We start from the raw sequence: 24,091 nt of genomic DNA on the forward strand, positions 1-24,091 counted from the left end.
CCACCAGGACTCCAAATGAATATAAACTACACTTGAAGATAATGGGCTGCTGTTATTATTGAGTTCTGTTGAAACAAAGAGGAACCATATTGTTCATGTTTAAGTCTCAGGTTTCGAAAGAGGAACGATTCTTATGTAAATGATACGAGGAAAAGCGGTTGAAATGTCATGAGCTTAATGCAAACAAGGCTGAGCGCTCTTAAACATTTGCATGGGTGTAGGGCTGACAAAACAATCTAGGCAAAGCACTAAACCTGTTCGCTTTAAAAGAATTTTACTGCACAACAAAGCTATCTGACACATTTATCACCAGCGCAGAACAGCAATTACGCCTGGTTTCCTCGAACAATGCAAACATTATTTTTGAGTTCTGTAACACGACTGTAACCACACCGAATTGAACGTGTCGCGCTATTTTGCAATGAAAACAAGGTCTTAAATTACATGACAATTTAGGAATGTGCGGAAAGCCAAGAGGCTACCAGTCAAGCATTCTGGATAACCCCTATAACTTTCTTTCACTGGAGGAAAATCCAACATCTGGTCCCAGGACTAAGACCAAATGTTGCCTCTTAAATCATTTCCATCCTAATTTATCCTTTTAACTTGTAAAAATGTTTTACTTTGTCTCTTTTCTCTGTAATGCAGCAAAATTGCTATGTATATTACATCGCCTTAAGAGTTTTATGCCCAAAACTAGGCAGCCCTGACAGCAGAGCAAAAAAAAAAAAAGGATAATGACAGCTGCCTTCAACACACAGCTTGGCTTTTTCACATCTCATATAGTTTCTGTGGCGAAGGAAAAGGGGGAAAAATTTCAATTTAGTTCTCAGGGCTGTGTTATATTAAGATTGGCAGATAATTGAAATCATCAAAAAGAAAAAAGAAATGTCTCAAAATGGGAACTACATCATCTCCACTTTTTGAAACGGTGTCACTCGCCAGTTGCCCGGTAACATATTTATGAATTCTAACAATGCATGAATGTGAGCGGCGCTCGGGACAGTTGACTGGATCATCACGAAAGTTTACGCCTTGACAATTTAAACATTTAAGCGCAAGAAGATGTAAAACTCACGATTTGTTTGCGCACACATCCGAGGCATGCGACCAGAAAGCGCGTCAGTACTAAACTGAGCTCTCTTTCATGGCTTCTTGTACTTGAGCGGACAAATTCACACAAAACTATTTAAAAAAATAGCGAGTATCCAAGTAAACATAGTCGGTTATGTCTTAAGTGAATGTAAATGTTTGAGAAAGTAACGATCCGTCATTTGTGAATTAGGTCTTAAAGTGACAGGAGCCTAATATTCATGCAACTGTCTGTTTTTAATGGTAATCAAACAACAAAGGACAAAGAAAAAATTACTCACTGCTCTTGACGAAATAACTTTTGTAACTTTAATAAGGATTCATTAAAAAGGGTGTTTCATTTATACAGTGAAGATATGCAGTATTATTTTATATTTGCTTACTTTATTACATTTCTGTACCTGGAAACGACTGTCAGGCCTACCTGAAAAACACTGTTTATTTAATTTGTATCTTTATATTGCATTTATTTGTGCATTTGCTTCTAATTTGATTATTTTTTTTATTAGTTACGCTAGTAGTTTTAGCTGTGATATCCAAATTGGAATAGAGAATTGTGCTGCTTTTTTTTTTTTACTGGTATCTAAAATGTTGGTGTCATGTGTTTTTGCAAAAATGGTGTCACGACCGGTAAAAAAATCTTCATTTTCTTAAGTCACAGCCCATTGGCAGGTTATTTTAGGCCCTGGACATAACAACGTTAATTTTCAGGTGAACTATGGCTTTATGAAAATTGTACAGGATAAATACCACTTAAGCACATTTAAGGCATTATACCATAAAAATGTATTTAGAAAAAGTCTGGGGTACAGTGAGGTCCTTACAATGAATGTAAAAACTTTGTTGCCATGACAACGTAATGCCTAAAACCCTAATATGTCTCAAATAATACACGTTTTAAAAGAAGAATTAATGTAAATGCTTTTATGAAATTATAAGCTTTTCTCCAACGACATTCCTTTTTTTTGGAAAACAATCCCTTTAATAGAATATTTCAGGTTCAATGCAATTTAAGCACCTGTGGCATAATTACCATAACAAAAATAGTTTTTAAATAATCTGATAAAGTGAGGTCCTTTCGATGGATGTATATTTCAAAATGTTTTAACAGAATAATTCATGTAAATTATTTTATAAAATGATAAGCTTAAACATTTCTGCTTTTCACAATGGGGGAAGAATTGGTGTAGGATTTACTCAGAATTGCGAGTAAATTTTACGACATTGAATTAAACATAACGTTTTAATGTAAAAAGTCTGAAATTGTATTTTCTTATACAATGGACTCCAATAATCTTTTATTTTTTAACATACGTTTTTGCAGTTCAATCATTGCATTTTTCTCCACGACATTTTATTAAATTTTTTTTCTCAAAAGCTCCGACTGATACAAAACAATCAGCGTTTTACTTTTTACTCTTAAAAATAAAGGTTCCGAAAGTTGGTTTTCACAGTGATGCCATAAAAAGAACCATTTTTGGATCCTCAAAGAACCTTTCAGTGAACAGTTCTTAAAAGAACATTTTAATATTCTAAAGAACCTTTTACACTATAGACCAATTTCGAGCCGACGTCACAGTTACGTCACGGCGCTAGCTGTAGGCAAAACAAAGGGAAAACTGCAGGCGGCCAATACAAACCAGCACAGATTCGGCTACATAATAAGGAGCTTAAATTGTTATTATTATTAAATGTCATCTTGTTGTGTTGTTGGGTGCAAGAATCAATGAAAAATGAATATGCTGTATCTGGAATTTTTATTTCTCGAAAATATTCACATCGTTAAAATTGCACCGTAATGTCACTCTTTACATTGTCGTCTTCTTGGCGCTGGCTAGGCAGAACTGCGGATCGTACCACACAAGTCTTGTACGTGACCATTCATCACATATTTCTAGGCATCTAAAGATTTATATGCCCTCAGTTTCTCTATCGGATTGGTGTAGAAGTCAGGTCACTCAACCGGAGGTAGCCTAGCGTTAACGTTAATCCTGTCAGATCATCCATCATCGAGTGAGCGTGTAACGGCTATGGGTCGGCCAATCTGGTTCCGTCCGTTAAAATTAACTTTTGCAAATAACAATCGCGGTCCTGGACAGTTAGTGACCTTGCACATTAAGATAAAATCGGATTTTCTCCAGTCATTGTTAAAGAACAACGTAACAAAACTTCCATACTAACGTTAGGGAAGCGGCCAGAGGGATCGTTCTGCCACCACCTAAGCTCCGCCCACAAAAAACGTCACCATGGTCTATAAAGAACCTTTTCTGCAATAGAAAGGGTTCCATGGATGTTAAAGGTTCTCATGGAACCATAGATGTCAATAAAGAACCTTTCTTTTTTAAAGTGTACATGTGGCACAATGTACACACAGATATGGCTAATCCATCAGATTTTTTACAAAGCCTTCTTCTGTAGGCAAACCTGAGACTGTCATTCGTCTGATCGCTGGCCGATTAGGTTTCACAGGCACCACAGCTATGCGGCCTTGTACAAAGAGAGCATTAGTTCTCAATTAATAGCACTTTCAATGAGATCAGCCTGAAAAAGTGAAGAGGGGAAATCTGGCAGATTTAGGAAAAGAGTTTCGGTCCTGCCACGAAATGAACAACTGGAAGCCCAGAGCCCATCTGCCCTTGTTATTGTCCTCCATTTATGTACTGCTTAATTTAATAAAGAGCAAAGCATGATGGGCTGCATTACAATGTGTCAACAGGAAAGCTTTCTTATGCTTGAAGTGGGGTTGTTGTGAAATATGTGGGGGAAAAAATCTGCTGGCAGCACATGGGGCTCCTTCCAGCCATTTTGGGGATGATTAAAGCTATAAATCATCATGTCATCAAATGTTCAGGAATGTTTTTAATCACTCGGCGAGACACACAATAGTTTGCTTGCAAATTGTATCCTCGTTTCTAATTAGCTTGATTTTGTAAACCGAAAGGTTTTATTGTATTTGTATCTTGCACATGAAAACGTAATTGTTGCCGGCATCCGCTGGAGACAAAAATTGCATTTAAAAAAGTAACACATCTTGTAACACAGACATAAGCATAATTGATTCTTACTTAAAGTGACATCCTCCTCTAGATTAAAAGGAACGCAGTCACGCATGTCTCGTTTAAAGTCTTGAAATGGTTCATTAATGACTGTAAAACCTCACATTCCCAAAAATATCCTATTATTAACATTGTCATTAGCCATCAGTAAAAAAAATATAATAATAAGTATTATTTTATATGAGTATAATAATAACTTATGATTGTGAATTAAATTATCAATTAAATTAGTTAAAAAAATATGAAATATAGTAAATCATCAGTAAATAGTAACGTTTTTAAAGTTAAAGACCTCAAGAAACTGAGATCTGACAGGAATGATCATATTAGAAAAGTCATGAAATGGTTCATTCAATGACTGTAAAACCTCACATTCCCCAAAATATCCTATTATTAATATTGTCTTTAGCCATCAGTAAATTATAATTATTATTTTACAGTAAATTATTATTATATTAGTAATAATAGTTAATGTTAACATAAAAATGTATTATACATATTTTTTTGACAATTGACAAGACAAATGACAAGAATTATCCTATTTTTAAATATTTAAAGGTACAGTACACACCAGACCCACCCCCCCCAAAAAAAGAAAATTCTGTGATTATTTACTCACCCTCAAGTTGCTCTAAACCTGCATAAAGCTCTTTCTTCTGGTGAACATAAATGAAGGTATTATGAAGAATGTTGGAAACCAAACAGTTGCTGGTCCCCTTTGACTTAAAAAAAGAAAAAAAGGAAAAAAAACATTGAGCACGTTAATATGCACACCAGAACTGATGACTCACAAAAATCAGCTTATTAAAAATAACCCGTTGTCTGGGTTTACATGCAAACCAATAATAACCTGACGGTGTTTACAAGTCTTTATTAATAAATCAGGTTCTTCCCCAGTAGTGATGTCAAAACGCAATAAATAATCTGACTCAGAGTATTTCAATTGTTATGTCGGTTGTGATGTTACATAAACCATTAAAAAATGAAAAGAGTATTGCAACATGTCAGCGGGAAACTCACGGCCCATGCATTCTCCTCTCATGCAGTTACAAATGCAGTATTTTGACTGTATAAACTTCTTCTGCTGCTGCAAGACATGAGAGCACTTTTATCATTCTTTGGGTCATTCATCCTGCCTTACTGCAAAATACTCACTCTGTCTGGATGCGCTTAAATCCACAGTAAGGACGTTTTCCTGTCTTACATCACACATGCGCTCTTCAATAAGCCGAAAGAAAGCAGGTTAAAGTGTTTACACGACGGGCAAAAATCTAGCTGTGCTCAAGCCGTTTATGACCTTACTCCGATAAAGGAAAACGGGTAACGCGTTTACACGATCACGTGCATTGTCGGTTTATTATGCATAATCAGGTTAAGATTGTACTATGGAAGTCAATGAGGACCAGAAACTGTTTGGTTTTGGAATTTTTGGATGGACTATCCCTTTAATGTTGAAACAGGAAGTAGGAATATAATCAAATGAATATTGTTTTAAATTGCCAATCGCATTAAATTAAAAATAAATTAGCATATGCCTTTGAATGGTCATAAGTCATTTTTGTACTCGATTGGACAGAAGAGAGACTGTTGTTGTCTATGATCTGAAAGGTGATCCAGCTCTTGGCTCAGGAATTACTCTATTAATCAGTTTGGGGAAAAAAGAGAAAAAAGAAAAAACGGCTCCAAAGCAACACTCAAACTGTTTGAACATGTTCTCAAGGCATCCCGTGTAAGCAGCTAACTTTACCAGAACATGCCATCATGGGGGCTGAAAGCCTATAATGAAGAGCTAAATCAACAGGCCGTAAAAAAAAAAAAAAACACACACAGGCATAGAGCGATATTGCTGGAATTTGATATTGCCCTGATTAAATGAACCAGTCACAATCTGTTTGAGTATAAGTATTGTAAGACCTTAAATAATAGGAATGACATGAACCAAATGAATAATTCATCTTTATAATAATAACAATAATAATCTTTGATGGCATTGCATGTGCAGAATGTCTTTGTGATGTGAATTGTGCTCGGCAAATAAGAGCAGAGAGATAGAAAATGATCAGCATTCTTTCATACTGCCGGTTATATTTATAGTCGTATGTGGGTTTTCTCAAATGCTGTGGAAAAGTCACTATTCAGCTTTAATAATACATCACTTTATATGGCAACTCAGCTATTTAGGCTGAGTTACACAGCGTTGCCATAGCGCTGGGCTACTTTCAGACAGCTAATGACTTGTGGGAAAGGTGCCACAAAAACCTTCTACAAACAACTTAATTAGATATTCTGTTCCCTTTTTGACTTCCATGAATATGATCCTGCATTTCATATTCATCATTTTATCTTTCTGAATAAATCAAGAATGTCACCATAAAGTCATTTATTTAATCTATTATCAACATCGTACAAACTGATGAAGCAATTTTGCTGGACATAAGTGAAACCAAAGTGAATAAATTTGACAGTAAATTAAGAGTATTTGGCTGTATAAACCGCGAGTGCCATATTCTGTTTTATTTTAGGATTTGAATTAATAAACACTGGTGGGAAATCTTCTTGGCGTCTCATTGCTGTTATTTGGAAGAGCGTTTTTGAAGTCGTTCTAACCTCGAGATGTAGGTCTCCTCATGAACTCGCAGCTTCTCTGTGAAGTCGGCCTGTTGAACACACAAGAATTTGTACATCCTTAAAAACGTCAAACTGATCCAGGGTGGAGATTACAGTTAGAAGAGTGAATCATGGGGTGGGGGGTCATATTTCAGCCCAAAAGCAAAAGAAAAGAAAAATCCATTTTGCTACAAAAAAGTGTAGCCTATTGGACTATAAAAAATTTTTGCATTGTGAAATTGTTTTCATGACATTTCAGTACATCTGCTCCCCACGATTCTCATTATAGTAATGAAAAACCATCATTACTATAATGCAAAAATGGTTTTAAAAAATTGTATGCCCTTTAATTGGTGCTGATTAAACAAAAAAAGTGGTTCTAAAAATTGGATTGGTTGTTGTTAAACTAAATTCCACTTATTATATTTTATAGTATTTTTTATTATGGCCTTTAATTGGTGCTGATTAAAAAAAAAAGTTGTATATTATTGTTATAGCAGTATTATTGTATAATATATTATAGCTATATATTGTATTACAGTAATGATAATATAATGATGATAATGAAGAATGAAAATAAATAAATAAATCATCTTGAGTAAAATGCCCAAAAAAAATATTATACAGAAATGATAATACATAATAATCACATAAAAAAAATAAAAAAACACACACACACACTCACATTAATTAATTATTCAATTAATTATTTAATTAATTAATTAATTAATTAAATAAATAAATAAAAAACAAAACCTAACGGCCATAATTGGCTTGATTGTTTTTATACTAAATTCCACTTATTATACTAGTAGATATTATTGTAATTTCTTTATGGCCTTTAATTGGTGGTGATTTCACAGAATGAGTATATATATATGTATGTGTGTGTGTGTGTGTGTGTGTGTGTGTGTGTGTGTGTGTTATTGTATAGATTATTATCATAGTATTATTGTATTCCATTATTGTATTACAGTAATAATAATCACCTTTGAGAATAATGGGTATTACAATATAAGTAAATAAACCCCAATGGAATAAACAGAAATTATAACGGAAATACATAACAGTCCTAAAAATAGGCTCGATTGTTTTTCCTTTTTCCTATGTTGAAATGTTTGTGACATTCATTGACTATCTATTGTACTTGTGCATATTTGTACGCAATGTTCCAGCTTTAAATGAAAACGCACAACACATTTTGTGCAGTGAAGTTCCCCGTACAGCACAAAAGCATACTGAATGCCTCAGGTCCACATCTGGAATGGTAATGTTATTGGTAAGGAACTCATTCTCAGTAATTCCAGCATTTGTAATTTTCAGTGTTTCTACCATATTAGGTATGATGAGATCCATAGAGTCGTGGCATTCCTGGGAACTTTTGAAACAAGAATAATATTCAAGGGAGGGGAAAAAAAAAGCAAACGTAAAAGAATAAATATGGATGCAGCAAACACTTCAAACTGAACGTGTATGGCTGTGATATTAAGCACGCTTCACAGTGATTTCATACGCTCCCCTGAGCCACACTGGTTACAATTAGCATAGAAAAAACAACAACAACGCAATAGAATCTATTGAAGCAGCAAGTATTTTACCAATCTACATGCATGAGGTTATATTTAGCAAAGTGATATATGTAATTGACCTTCGTCTGCCATTAAACGGAGAGGAAAAGCCCAGGAGAATTGCTGGAAATAGCGGCGGCTCTAAAGCGTATCACTCAGATGTAAGATGCACACACAAGCCACTACAAATGGGCTCTCAAATTACAGAGCGTTTGCCATTTGAAATAAAGGCTTGTCACACAGACGACAGAGGTCTTCATGGAACATGGCAGGAGAATTGAATGACCCCCATAATCATTAATCCCATCAAAGTGATGAAAAATGACTTGTGTCTTTCTAGCCCCTTCTGTTCAGGTCTTGAGCACGGCCCACGGCGACCTTTTCCTTCGCAAACCTCCGAAACATTTGGCGTGTAAAAACTTGTGATAGAGATGACACAATTTAGCAATCTCCCTGTTGTTTTGTGCAATCGTTGCAGTCATGGTAATTCAATTCCACCTTAAGTCTAGCGTAAAATGAATCACGATATCTGCCAGCAGCTGTCAAATGTACTTTACGTTATGCAGAGAATACCAATGATATTAAGCAGGAGAGCGTTATTAAGGTTTTAATTTTTTCTTGGCGTAATCACGCTGTGGGTGGAGGTTTGAGGGAGAATATGAGCGGAACCATGATATTTTCAAAAACGCTGTTCCGATACATAGTCTGCGTTTCATTATTTGCCTTTTAAGCTGTTTTATTAATGCTATCTGTGATATTCCTGCCCTCAAGCCATGAATGTAATTCTTGTGGAAACTGACTAATGCGAATGAAAAACGTTCTGTCTGTCTCTCTCTCCTCTCTCTTTGTGTCGGAAGTAATCAGTATGTTATTTCTTATAAACAGGCGTTTGTTATAGAAGGCTACTGTTGTTTGTAAGGGTGTATACCTGCAGTTTTGCTAACATCTCCTGGGTCATTTCCCCCAACACCTCTTGAACATCTTCCACACTGAAGCCCACGTGATTCTCGGGACTTTCTTCCAGCTCCGCTTTTCCAGCTTCTTCCATATCCTCCTCGTGAGATTCCTCCGTGCCCTGGGGTCATTTAAAGAAATAGTTCACCCATAAATGCAAATTCTGCCATTATTTATTCACCTTCATGTCGTTTCAAACGCAACATATTTCATCCGTGGAAATGAAACAGATTTTGTAAAGCATTATCACGCAGCACGTTCAGCACATTTAATTGAATTTTGTGCTGATGTTTAGCTGTTATACTAATAATTGCGATTAACGATTTAATAGTTTTGCTCATGTCATGTACAAAAGCCTAATGTAATCCCAATAATAGCCCAATTTAAAAAAAAAATTGGATAATACAAATTATAATAACAGGCCAAGATTATTTACTGCAATGCTGTGAAAATTCATATAATATAATTTAATATAATATAATATAATATAATATAATATAATATAATATAATATAATATAATATAATATAATATAATATGGAGTCTGATTAAACTAAACTATAATTAGTGCTGTCAAATCGTGATAAATCCCATCTAACAAAAGTTTGTGTTTATATAGTATAATATATATAACACACATATATATGTATATAATATGTAAATAAATATAATAAAATATCTAAACACATATTATATAAACAAACTTTTGTTAGATGCAATTAATCGCTATTCATTTATTTGACAGCACTTATAATATAAAATCATATATAATATAATATATAATATAAAATAATATAATATAATATAATATAATATAATATAATATAATATAATATAATATAATATAATATAATATAATATAATATAATATAATATAATGCAGTCTGATTAAATTCGCAAACACTCATTTCGTATGAAGGACAAAATGTGATTAAAATTTAAACTACACAATTATTGCTATATCAAATAATTGTGATTAGATTGAATAACCACGATCAGATGATAAATTAATAATTGCGACAGGCCTACATACATAGTGTAATCTTTGAATAGAAAAGAGCAGCATGAAGATTCTCAAAATTCTCATTTTGTGTCTCCATAAAAAACAACATGTAGGTTTAGAAGACATGAGGGTGAGTAAATAATAAATGACGAAGGTAAAACCAGGTTAATCATTACAAGACAAAATTAATGAGTACAATGAAAATCAAAATAAGTAAAATACCTTATTTTAGAATATATGGCATATGATTCATTAAATGCTAATCCTTTTAGTTATTGACATTAAAAGTTATTTATTTTTCTTAGCTGTAAATGTAACATAGCAGCAAGGAATAATGAGGAAATTGAGCGTTCATGTGGAAAGGCAGAACTGAAGTATCTTGTGTGGGAAATCATAAAACCATAAGTAGAAGCACAGCGCCAACATGTGGCCATTTTCTGACCAGCACACACCTCCAGGATGTGGCAAACACTGCATTCTAATGAGATTCTGCGGTTTAGTTCCCACGCCTTTTGACCAAAGCGTTTTCCTCGATAAGGATTTTTAAAAATTATGATTTTTTAAAAAAAAAATCAAATTTTGCAGAAATTGCACAAACAAAGTGCAACTTCTAGCTCAAAATATTCTAAAATATGCAACCAGTTTACTCCAGCAATCTGACATATGTCCAATAAAAACTGGATATTCAACAAGATAACATGTTGGATCAATCAGTAATTGATTGAATCATGAAAAGTGCGGGCATTACATATTAGGGGTTGATTTGAGACGCCAAAGGAAAAAGCTGAGTAACTACTGTACATAAATTCCCATGCCTTTTATTATATTATTCATTTTCATGACTTCTTCCCATCCTGGAAATCCCTGATTTTCCATGCCAGTGAGAAAGTCGAATAGAGGCGAGTGTGATTTGAATAGTGTTTTTCATATAGGCAGGTTTCATAATTTTTATGTTCTGTACTAAAGTAAATCATTAAAAATACATGAATACAGAAAGAGTTGCAAAAGAAAAATCTCTGGGGGACCGAAGAAAAATGTAAAGATAGAAATTGAGCTATGATGTAATCCTCCTGCTATAAAATACGATTCCCTCTGCTCAGTACAGTCTATGTTCTCCAGCTGTACAGCACAGTGTCTGTTAGGGAAAAAGGTTAGTCATACTTGGAAGCAGATTTTTGTTTCCTCTGAAAATGAAAAACATGTGAAACGCATCTTCTCTGAAAGGGTAATTCCAAGCAAAATCCGAACCACAAAAAGAATACAACATTTTACCGCGAGCCAAACACATTAAAAGAGTTTTGGATAGCGCATTATTACAGTAAGAACTGGGCGGGAAAGACAACATTTTACCTTCTCAGGCGTTTGGACACGTGGGGGATCCACATAATGGAAGTACAGATCAGTGGGCATGCCCTCTTCCAACGGGGCGGCAAAGTCAGCTGGGTTGATCAACTCAATGCATTTCTGAAACAAACGACCCAACCTTTTAAATTCAATTAAAATCTCATTGAGGATTTATTCTTGCAACTTTAAATAGGAAATTGCAGACTTTATTGCAAAATAAAACCAGCGTTATTTGGTAATTAGTCTTAAAAAGTGGCATAGTGTAGAGTCGGCTTTATTTTGTGCGGTGTATCTGAAAAGCTTTAGGCCTGCATTAACAGCTGAGTTACATTTTCTCTTCATTTGGCTGGAACATTTTACTGTTCATTTGGCCCTTCACCCAGAATCACCCAGAAAACACTAACAAAACAAAGAGCCTTGTGGTTTGTATACTGAACATAATTACAATTCCAAATTGAAGCAGGGGAGTAGAACAATGCTCTTTTATTACTGCATTGTTTCCCATTATTCCCAATGACATGATTCATGCGTGTTCCATCTCGAGCAATAAACAAATTAATGTCAACAGTATCATATTAACAGGACAAAAAATAGAATGCCGGCTGCAATTCATTGTCCTGTTTTGTTTTTGTTTTATTCGTAAAACATCTTGATCCGATAAACTGGTTCCAATTTGAAGGGAACAACAAGTATATTAATATTCAAAATGTGCTTTGAAGTCCCTTTCAAAACAAATAAAAATGGTTCTGTTACATGGTGTTCGGTGCCAGATATCAGTGACCTAGATTCTGTATTTGATGTTCACTGTAAGATGCTCAACTGCAGCTAACATTATTTGTATTCTACAGCATAAAGCAATTTTAGACACTAAACAAATCTGAGCCTTGAGTTTTGATGTAATCTCTTCCAGTATTACAGATCTCAGATATGACTCATGCACACAGAAATATTGATGTAATTGGAATAAAACGATTGGTTCTATTGCTCTGGCTTAACATTTTGAAAGTGTACTCAGAGCGCGATCATTACGTGTTGATTATGGATGAGCAAATCAGATGGGAGGCATATTTTCTGCTCAAGCTGAAATTCAAAGAGAGAAACGACAACCCGTGTTTTAGACATATTCCAATGGCATGGGTGATGGTATATAGGTCTTTTACTTGCACTTAAAGTTCACTTAATTTAAAGACGACCTATTATGCTTTTGTATATTTTTTAATTTCTCTGAGTATTAAAAAGGTCTGCAAAGTTACAAAGCACAGAGTCACTCCAAATGGAGTTATTCTCTATATCAGTGCGCACTGTTTCTGAAACTCCCTGCAACACCTTTAGTAAGTCGTGTGTTTTCTTCCAAAAACAAACACGTGACAATATTCCCCACCCAAGGCATACGCAAAAAAGGGGCAAGATCAGGTTGATTTGCATTAATAGTGTGTTAAAACTTGCGGATATGCTAAGGGGCGTGACATTTCCAAAACACGCTTCGAAGAGGTTGACCAATCACAACACACTGTTCCAGCGGACCAATCAGAGCACATACGCTTTTTCGGAAGGAGGGGCTTTATACAGTAACTAAACAGAGCATTCAGACTGGGAAGAGACAGAGCAGATGGACTAGGAAGAGAGGTGCTGCAATAATGCAATAATGTAATGTACGTTGAACAGTGAACGTACATTCGAGCTCAAGCATTCTTGCTTGATGTGCAAGAACCAATATGGTTAATTCTAGCATGTCAAGGAAGTATGGTCGAGCTTCTGTTTACCGTATTTGATTTTGTATGTATTATGTTAGCTGATCAATTTTTAAATATGAGTAAATACCTCAATTTACAATAGATCGATTCATGTGGATTATGAACAATTTGAAGCATCTGAGTTTTGGGTGAATAGTCTTTCAATCTGGCAGATTTTATTAGAAATAATAATTTATGTTTCAATGATGAGTGAAAGTCTCAGAGGTTTGGAAGGACACAAGTGAGTAATTGATGACAGAATGCTCTATTCGTTCATATAGAAAGTCTTAGTGAACTTTCAGTGACTTGAGCCAGGTGGAAAGAAGAGGGAGTAGGGGAGAGGGGGCTCATAGATGAGCAAGGTGTCAGTGTCTGCTTTCTTTAAGATCTTCTCTCCAGATAAATGGATTTATTGTTTTGGTGCATGCTTGTGAAAATTCTTATGTTCATTTATCAGGAAATTAAACACCACGTAAGTGACATGTATGGACATGAGCAGTGCTCTGAGGAAATCATAAGGAAATTACTCTACAGAGACAACAAATGACCTTTCTGAGCACAGAGCTGCTTTAAATATCAATACACAGGTGGCAGAATTTAAAATTTTATATGGGGCCGGTCTAAATTGTGTAATGTGAATCTGGAGCTGAAGCAGATCTTAGTTTACAATGTAAAAACTAAAGTTACATAGAATTACGTAAAAAGAAGTTGCACAATTGGGACAAATATTTGTACATACTAACTTATTTTTCTAATAGATAAGAGGCTTCTATACACTGAAAAAGTAAGCAGACTTTTGTGAGAAAACAACTGATTACTCTATGAATATATAAGAAGTGAGTGACTGCACAGTTAACTGATCATACAATGCAACATTTTATACTGGGAAATGTGAAAACAATTTACCAAGCCCTGAACATGACTGAACAGGTGTTTGAGACCAAACAAAGCACTGTATGTTGCAATATGTTGATGTCGCATCACTGTAGCAATATGTTGATTTCGCATCACTGTTGTGTTGAAGCAAAGTTTTTTGTGGTGTAAAAAACTTTAAACCTGACAAGCAATTTGTATCGACTAAATGACAAGAAGTCTTTTATCTTGTATCTTGTAATATTGTATCTTAGGCAACGAGTGACAACATAATGCTGTGACTACTGTACGGTGATTCATCTGATACAGTTGGATCAGTAGAAATGGCATTTAGCAACCAACAACATCCAGTGTGACTCTGATAACAATTTGATTATCAAATGGAAGAAACATGATGATGATGATGATGCATTTTATTTATATTGCGCTTTTCTCAAACCCAAAGCACTTCACAAGAGAATAAAGAAGACAAAATACAATAAAAACAAAAATTCGAATAAAACAGAAATAACAATGGAAAGGTCAGCCTCTTTCTATGGGTTACTCGTCTTCTTACTCTCTCTAATAAGTCTCATATAACCACTTCAATCAGCATGAGTTTTGCTGGGAATACAGGATAGCTGAACAGAACCAGAGGGAGCCAGAGAGAGACCCATACAAAAGGGCTTCCAATGGAGGTTGAGGCGTATGAAGGGAAGCACCATGCGGACCAGTGGACACTAAAGGCCCGTTCACACCAATCACGATAACTATAAAGATAACGATAAAGATATAATTCAAAAAATCGTTCTCCATATTAAAGAATGGCAGAGTTCACACCACAACTATAATAATAAAGATATGAGGAACGATATCGTTGGGATCACTTTCAGAACGATTTTTTCCTGCTGTCGAACGATAAAACACTGACAGCCAATCAGAATCCATTCTAATTTAAAGGTCTCGCGCATTTAAAATGGCAGATGACATTGCAGAGAAGTTAATCGTCGAGGAACAAAAAAATCCTCCACTGTTTGACAAGTCAACCCCCCTTTTCAAGGAAACGTTAAAAAAAGATGGATATATGGAATGCAATCGGTCGTATCCTGAGAATAAATGGTGAGAAGTATTAACGATGAGATATTATGCAGTTTAGCATAGTGTAACAAAATTACCTCAGGTAGGCTATCCAGCACTAGTTTTGACAACATTGCTGAAGTTGCAGTGAAAAAGGCGTTGTATACATAAAGGCGTTGACTAGGCAATGTTTTTATCCCATCATTGACTTTGATCTGATTTGATCGATTACACAAGACTTGCTAGATTCACTGTTTAGATGCGCTCGGGACATAGCATGCTGGCTGAGGACATCTGCTGGCAAAGACGTGTAAAGGCAATAAGAACAGCAAAAACATATTCAATGACATGTTGTAAACAACAATTATAATAAAATGTAATCTATAACATCAGTCAATATCATTAAAGCTATTGTAGTACGTTTTTATGAATGAAACTGTTGTTGATTCATTCGAAAATATGAATACATTTTGTCTTCAAAAGACGACAACTCTCTAATCAGAGTGACGGATTCTCCCAACTCCTCTCGTCTTTTAAGGATATCGTGTACCCAAAAGCGCCTGGCTTTCTTTTGATATTTTTTTGTAACGTAAAGCAGCAGCAGGTCATCCATTTTGGTTACTTTGAAACCGCAGCGCGGGTGCGTGCGTGTGTGCTTAGAATAAAAAGACCGTTATCGGTTGTTGGTGTGGACGCATACATAGTTATCTTTATCGTTATCTTTATAGTTATCGTGCTTGGTGTGAACGGGCCTTAAGACCCAGGGCAACACTGCAGACTGTTGAGCCCAGGCAGAACCACAGTCTCCTAGGACAAGGTTGGGGATGGGGGCTTGGCAGACCGGGGTGGAGCCAGTGGGTGCGAGGACATCAGTGGAGCTGGAGGAAAGGAAGAGCTGGTGGAGCCAAAGGGATGGAGAGACAAGGCATTGGCTTAGGCCCAGAAGTCCGAGGCTCAACCAGGGTAATGACTGACCAAGGCGGAGCTGGAAGGAACGAAAGAGCCCAGCAGAGCCCGAGGGATGACGGACCATGGTGGAGCCAAGGGAGTGTGGAGCCAAGGTGAAGACAATGCATCGACAAGCCAAGGCAGATCCAAGTAGCTGGGTGGGAAAACTGAGGGAAGAGCCTATGAGCTGAAAGGAGCCAACAGCGACAGGGCACAGAACAAGATGGACTCAGCAGAAGAGGAGGGTGTCAGGGTTCTGCCCTGGCAGCTTTGTCTGTGTTGTCTTTGTTTCATCTCTCTACGTTGTGCTTGAACATATGGCTCTGTCTTTGTTTGTGTTGGCCATGTGCTCCTCTGTTCCTGCCTCCTTGTTTCCCTGTACCACGCCCTCTTGTCTAGTTGAGTCCAAGTTTGTCTGAGTGTTGTCACCTATTCTCATGTTCTCTGCTCCCTTGTTTGAGTCCTCGTTTACCTGAGTGTGTTCACCTGTACCTTGTCCAAGTGTTGTCATCTGTTTCTCATGTTCTCTGCTCCCTTGTTTCAGTCCTCTTTTACCTGAGTGTGTTCACCTGTTCCTTGTCCAAGTGTTGTCACCTGTTCCTCTTGTTCTTAGCTCCTTTTATATAGTCCTCTTTCCCTCATGTGTTGCCAGTTCGTTAGATGTGCTACTGTGTACTTCTGTGTTACATAGTTTGATTCTTATTACCAAAGTCATTAGTGTTTTATGTGTAGAAGTTCTTTAGTGCTTAGTTCTGCCATCGGTCCTGTCTTTTGCCATCGGTCTTTTCTCCTGTGTCTCTTTTTCCTGTCCTGCTAGCAGAGCGTCCCTGGCTGCTTACACTCTTTGCTTTGGAGCAAGCTGGTGCTGAGCCTGAGATCCCGGAGTGCCTGGTAGTGAGCCTGAGATCCCTGAGTGCCTTGCTGTTGTGCTTGAAGATCCTGTCTGGCTATTGCTACTATTCTGACATGCTCATGGCCTTACTACTACTTTTATGTAAGCTACTGTCATCATTACGACAGCAAACATCTTTTATTAATACATGGACAGTACGCTTTTCAATTAATTTAATTAAATATAAGTATATTTACTTATACGGGTCTGATTCTCACCTTATTGATAAACAGGATTTGTAGTTTACGAGTAGTCTAATTCCTCCATCAACATCAGCTGCCTCTAATAATCGTCTGATACGTGCTGCACAATCACGTAAAAATTGCGGCGCGGCATAAATTATAAATCTATTAGGCAGTCTATTAGCAAAAAGTGTTCTCTTACGAGAGTTTCTCTCGTATTGCGTAAGTTGCTTACGCTACGGGTAAAGTCATCTTTTCTCGAGATATTGAAGCCAAAAATTATCCTTAATTTTTCATTTATTGTCAACGCAGTGCAGCAGCCAGCAGACCTAGAGCAGGCCATCCACTGATTTTAAGTCAATTTTTCTAAAAATGCCTCACATTTCCTGTGGCTCGCGCAGAGCCCCGCTCAGCGCCGGAGACAGCCATGTGATCTGCGCTCTCGGCCTGGGCCCAGACCACTGTGTGAAACGCTTCCGCTGTCGACCCTGCGGGCTCGACTCGAAGCCTTCAACGTGGAAGCTGTCACTCTGCCCTCTGAACCACGCAAGAAGAAGCACCGTTCACAGAGACCACCGGAGCCTGAGGTCACACGGGAATGTTCGCCGGAGTACATCCCGCCAGCTTCTCTCTCTCCTTCTCCGCCCCTCCCGGACGCGCAGCTGCCGGCTTGTCTCACACAGCCCCTTGGCCGATTCCGGTGAGGAGAGATCTCCTCTCTCAAGCCCACGGCTCAATCTGGCATCCCCATCCTCTGTCGTCAGTCAAACATGTGGGAGATTTACACGCGCTATCTGTCAGCACTGCGTGTCTTGAGTTCGGGCCAAATGACTCTAAAGTCAGCCTTAAGCCAAGACATGGTTATGTCCCTAAAGTGTTGGGCACTACCTTCATAGCGCAGGTCATTTCTCTTTCGGCTTTGCCAGGATCCGTGAAGGAGGGTGATGTTAAACTCCTCTGCCCCGTCAGGGCACTGAGGGCTTACATTACGCGCTCCGCCTCTTTCAGGCGTTCGAACAGCTCTTTGTCTCATTTGGTGGGCGCACCAAGGGTCTTGCCGCCTCGAAACAGAGCCTGTCCAGATGGATAGTGGAACCTATCGCATCCGCTTTTAAGTCTAAAGGTCTGCAATGCCCCTTGGGCATCAGGGTGCATTCCACCAGAGGCGTGGCCTCGTCGTGGGCTTGGTCCAGCGGAATTTCCATTCAAGACATTTGTGAGGCGCAGACTGGGCCTCTCCATCAACATTTGCAGGCGAGCTATATATATATATTCTCGAATAGAGTCAATGCTGACATCCTCACATTCATCTATGTCCTTAAATACTTTACCCACCAGTACTGCCTAATAAAATTTTATTTATTATTAAAGATGGCTGGTGGGTAACGTCGGGGTTAAAAATGATGACGCCGACTCGGGAGAGAGAAAGCTCGCAAGCGTCTCTATAATCCAAGGCACTGTCATACCATGATACTTAATACCCATAACATTACTCTAGTTAGACGTTTGGGTATTAAACACATAAAGAAATATAGAAACATATAGAATATAGAAACCGGTTTATTCCACGATCTCGACACCTCAGTGTGGAGATAGGGAAAAACCAGTAGTCCCCGACGAGGAGGCTGAGATACAGAGTTTTCCTGTTTTTTTAGATATATTTCATCTAATAAACTCTTTTTATTTTCACTCTCATAATGTTCAGCTGTCCAGTAAATATTTAACTAGCAACAGCATTAGAAAAGCCTCCTTTTAAAAGCTCCTCTTTATTCAACAGAGTTATGAGCTGCCTATTTATTGAAAAATCAAACATCTGCCTTTTTCTTAATATTTTTATTTGTTTTGTTCACTTTTTCTTAACAAAACACTAACGATACCAATTCCTCAGAACTGGAAATCGCAGCACACTGGATCTGCAGGTGAAAGCTGAGATAGGGCGGGGCCCGTCCCAACCCACGCTGTCAGATCCGATTTCGAAACCCAAAATGCGAGTCGCCGCCGTGTCTAGGCAACAGCGGGACCCGCGCGGGAAGCGCAAACCGTACCGTCCTCCTCAAAGAACGATCGGCGAGAGCGGAGCGTCTTCATAGATAGACTCATACAATGCTCACAATCAGCCCCCTCGAGGACTGACTGAGCATGCTCCACTCCAAAACAAGCAACACAAAGCTGATGTGTGTGTCCCCACCCGTATATAACGAGGGCAGGGAACAACACACCGTCTATAATCTTGCTTGCTCGCCATAATAATGATAGATATATTGGGCTTGACAGACAACAATAAATAGACAAGGACAGATATACAGAGAGCGCTTGCTGAAGGTGCAGAAGCTATCGCGGTCTGATTTCAGGGTTGCTTTATAGTTTCCTGGTCTATGACATCACCTATGTCGTAGCGGGCTTCCATTGGACTGATTTTACACGTGCTTCACGACGTAATCACGCAGAGCGTTCCCACCGTGTCTCAAACGCAGCTCGAGTTCCCTTGAAAGGGAACAAAAGGTTTCATCGTAAATGATGTAAAAATTAAGTAATCAACGAAACGAGAAACAGGTGTCAAATTCAATCAGAAACCATAGCAACAAATAATTCAGACAGAAACAGGGAACACAGAATAGGTAAACAGAAAAACATGACTGTTACAGTTAGTTATTCACCCTCATGTTGTTTCAAACCTGTTTAATTTTCATTTTTCGGAAAGATTGTTTTCAATAAGAAAAATTAGAGGAATGTTCAAAACAATGAAAGTGAATAGAAACCAGGGACTGTTAATCTCAAAACATGACAGAAAGTATCATAAAACTATTATAAAAGTAGTCCATAGTCCAATTTTTTAAGTTAACATTTACATTTATGCATGTAACAGATGCTTTTATCCAAAGCGACTAGTTGGTATTTACTATTTACTGAAAATCCTACTGAACATTCCCTTCTTCCGTAGCTATCAGGGGCAAAGGAGAGGGAGTAGGGAGAAGGGGGCTTATATGGGCAAGGAGAGAAGTTTGGGCAAGTTTGCACAGAAGTTATGGTGTCCATTGATCTTTCTTTAAGATCTTCGCTCCAGATTTAGTTTGTTTATTGTTTTAGTGCATGCATGATGTCTTGTGAAAACCAGAGCTGCCAACTTTTGAGTTTTGCTTGGAGTGAGATTTTCACTCTAACGGGGTGGGGGTGGGGGGTGGGGGGTGTGGAGGGGGGTAATGAGGCTATCGGTTCACGTGCCGCAAGGCGCTAGCAGGAAGTGTCACATCACATTTAAAAGCACCAAAAAGGTATTGTTTGAATTTCGGAATAAACTTTACAGAATCTGAGAGCTGAAAATTTGTTTTAATATCAAAAGTAACCTGCTCTATCTTGTCTGTGGCGGTGTCACTGTCCTCTTTGCTTCGCAATTTTTCTCTGCGTGAGAAAATGGATGTGTGGCGTGAGTGCGTATGAAAACAGGCAAAACCGCGTGTCACATGGCGGAAACGTGAAAGTTGGCAGCTCTGGAAAACTCTTATGTTCAGTTATCAGGAAATATAGCCTTACACTTAAGTGTTTCCCGCAATGGAGGATAATGGGATGGAGGAGACATGTATGGACATGAACAGTACTCTATATCATAAAAGTAGTCCATACAACTTGTGTTATATATTCCAAGTTTTGTGCGAGGTACAGTTGAAATTAAATTTAAATTTACATTTTTGCATTTACCAGATGCTTTTATCCAAAGCGAATCCCACTGAACGTTCGATTCTGCAATAGCTATCAAATCTGACTTGTGCAATTTGAATATGCACACATCAAAATTAGGTGCATTGTGGTACATGACAAAACACAACAGAACCATTGACATTACTAACATAAAACTTGGTGTAACACATTTTGACATATTTAGATTAGGAATGACATGAAAGTGAGTAAATAATGACATCATTTAATTTTTTAATTATGATTGTACATGTTTTCTTACCTCTATTTTCAGGAGTTGCTCCTCTCTTCTATGACTGAACACTAATTCATATTGTCGGTAGTGCTGGAAAAGACTGTCCACATAGAGAAGCATACATGAAAATACATATGCATACTGCCACAACTGTTGACAATATTCAAACCCTTGATGTGCCAGCATTTTTTAATGGTGTAATTATGGTCAATGCTTAGGTGTTTGACAATAATCCCAACTAATATTGCTATAATTATGTCTCAAATTGCAATGCTGCATTAAAATCCAGGTGATGTACTATGAATAATAACTCATTTATATTTATTTTTTAGAAAATAATTTATATTTTAAATGAACATGCTTGGTAAAGGAAATGGACCAGCACTAAAAAGCAGTCTGAATTTAGGTCTTGTAAATTGAGCGTTACTGAGGCTTTCAGGTAAGCAGAGAAATCAATCGTGCTCTGCTATAATACACATATTGCATATAATTTTTCATCACTGTGCATCAGTGTTTCTTCCATTGCACTTTTTGCTTTCCAAAAGACAGATGATTTCCTTGCAGCTTGTTATTCGCCACTGTAGTCTGCATGCTTCATAATCCGTTGCTGTATGAATTATGCATAACATTAATTATGAACGCCATAAAGGGAATCTAGTTTGCTTGTTGCCGGCTGTCTAATGGCAAAGCAGCATCTTGCATCAATGAATAATGTGAGACGAGTTGAGAATGACCTAATCCATATTCAACAATTAAACACGTGCACTTAAACAAAATCATACTGTGTATTTAGGAGGAGTGTAGCGTTATTAAAGGATGGATGTGACATTGTGAGACGAACCTGGTCTTGAAGTAATCTGTGATGGCTTTGATTTGATCTGTGTTGAACAAAAAACTGGCTTTAGCTTCTGTTGATGGGGACTTTCTAGTGGCAAGCACTGTTTGGGTAAATGCCTTAAAATTATCAGCAAATGATGCCTGTTTGTCTGAAATAAAATGCAACATGCATTGTGTTTATTTGCAAACACTCTCTGTGCCTGAACACTAAAATAATTATGTAAATGAAGTAAAAGATATGTACTATGCTCACCATGTTCTCAATCAAAGCGGATTTTAAAAAAATATAGTATACCTAAAGCAACAACCATGGTGGAATTTCAAACTAAACAAAACTTTATTTCAGAGAACACCACTTACATTTTATGCTGTCAAGTAGTTGCTGCAAAAGTGCCATAATAAAAGAGATTTGCTGAGAAGTGAAGTTCATCTCTTTGGCCCACCAAAATCCACTGACAAAATATTCCAACTGTGCAGCTTCTTTCAAACATGTTTGGTGCTTTTTGAAATTCAGTATATCCTCAAACTGTCTGAAAATGCAAGACAATACAATATATCATAAAAGTCCATATAAAATAATATAATATAATATAATATAATATAATATAATATAATATAATATATGAAAGTTAGATAAAAAAAAAATATATGTGGTGTGAATATAAGTAGATTTACTAACTATAGTAACTGACAAATGATTATACTGGTATATCAAAAGAGCTGTGACACACTAGCATATGCTTAATTTTTGTAATGATTTCTGTACACTTACAACTGTACTTGGTCCACAGGCAGGTTGAGGAGGATATTTATTTGGTCATGCTTTAGAGGTTCCCACTGAGGAAAAGATATCTTCATGTCCTAGAATATGAGATAATAGGTTACTATTTTACTTATAATACATTACACCAGGATATGAAAATTTACCCCACCACCGCAAGTTGTCCGCAAGTTAATTTTCCATAATTTTTTTATTATTTAATTTTCATATTTTCAGTGTAGCTGCTGCAGTTATGAATTTAGTACCTTTGCAGACACTGTTTCAGTACTAAAAATAATCTGTAAAACATTGCATGAAAAGAAAAATATGTAATCGCACATCAATGTGTTCTTGCAGTGTTTGTTCCGTGATTTAGCCTATCTTGGGCATTATTTACTGCTACTTTTGTATTTAATATTTGATTTGGTGTGAGTTATAATGGTTGAGATTAGAATAAGATACATACCAACATAAAATATTACCATGTTAAGGGGAAATATTTTTTTTTTTTGACACCGACTTTCACTACAGTAGATCGGTTGTTATGTAGGCCTAATGTTACATTGGTACAGCTATGACAATAGTTTAAAGTTTAATTAACTTTTTAAGCATTTGTATACAATGTCAAATTTTGTGAATGTTATGAATAACTAATGTTTCAGTGTATTTGTTTTCTTCCTATTTAGATAAGCAGGGATCTTTAATCTGTAATCTACAGATCTTCATTTTATCATAGGCCTATAGCAATCGTCTAAACAACAGTGACTCACTCACTAGACTAAATCCAAACTCAGGCAGCATAGTTTACGTACACTGATCCGAGTATCATCTTTGTCTGCTTGTTCTCCTCTCTTTATTTTCTCTGAGTTTTCAGCGGATTTGACGCTCTCTCGTGTGATCTCTCTTGCAGACATGTTGGCTGTATACTGTTGCTTAGGAAACAGCAGTGGGCGGGGCAAGTGAGTTCAGGCATAAGTAGCTTATGTAAATGCATATATATATATATATATATATATATATATATATATATATATATATATATATATATATATATATATATATTATATATATATATAAGTGAAGTATAAGAAATTGTGTAATCTTTAAAAGTTTAACCAAAAGTCCACGTAATAATGCAATGATTTGCGATTCGGTTTGATCGAATCACAGTTTTTTCTTTAACATAGCCTAGGCCTATTGGCATAGGGCAAAGTTAGGCCTACATTTAATTTGCCTAGCCTTTGTTAATACCTAAAAC

The 24,091-nt window shown here is 36.9% G+C and overlaps 1 protein-coding gene across 2 annotated transcripts; it reads right to left on the minus strand.

Moving 5' to 3' along the window:
• Positions 1-6,515: 6,515 nt before the first annotated feature.
• cabcoco1 (ciliary associated calcium binding coiled-coil 1) lies at positions 6,516-23,764 on the minus strand. Of its 2 annotated transcripts, none has more exons than XM_077205793.1 (8): positions 23,646-23,764; positions 22,846-22,934; positions 22,434-22,603; positions 22,078-22,114; positions 21,264-21,336; positions 11,631-11,744; positions 9,252-9,398; positions 6,516-6,805 (listed from the first exon to the last, which is right to left on the minus strand). In XM_077205793.1, the coding sequence occupies exons 1-8, from the start codon at positions 23,745-23,747 to the stop codon at positions 6,722-6,724; spliced, it is 816 nt and encodes a 271-aa protein (XP_077061908.1). In that variant the 5' UTR covers positions 23,748-23,764; the 3' UTR covers positions 6,516-6,721. The 2 variants fall into 2 exon arrangements, with proteins under 2 accessions (XP_077061908.1, XP_077061907.1); XM_077205792.1 differs by having other exon boundaries at positions 22,078-22,222.
• Positions 23,765-24,091: the final 327 nt, after the last annotated feature.

The sequence above is a fragment of the Siphateles boraxobius genome, unplaced genomic scaffold (assembly GCF_051911475.1).
Source record: "Siphateles boraxobius isolate OS27281-9 unplaced genomic scaffold, OSU_SipBor_1 55, whole genome shotgun sequence".
NCBI lineage: Eukaryota > Metazoa > Chordata > Actinopteri > Cypriniformes > Leuciscidae > Siphateles > Siphateles boraxobius.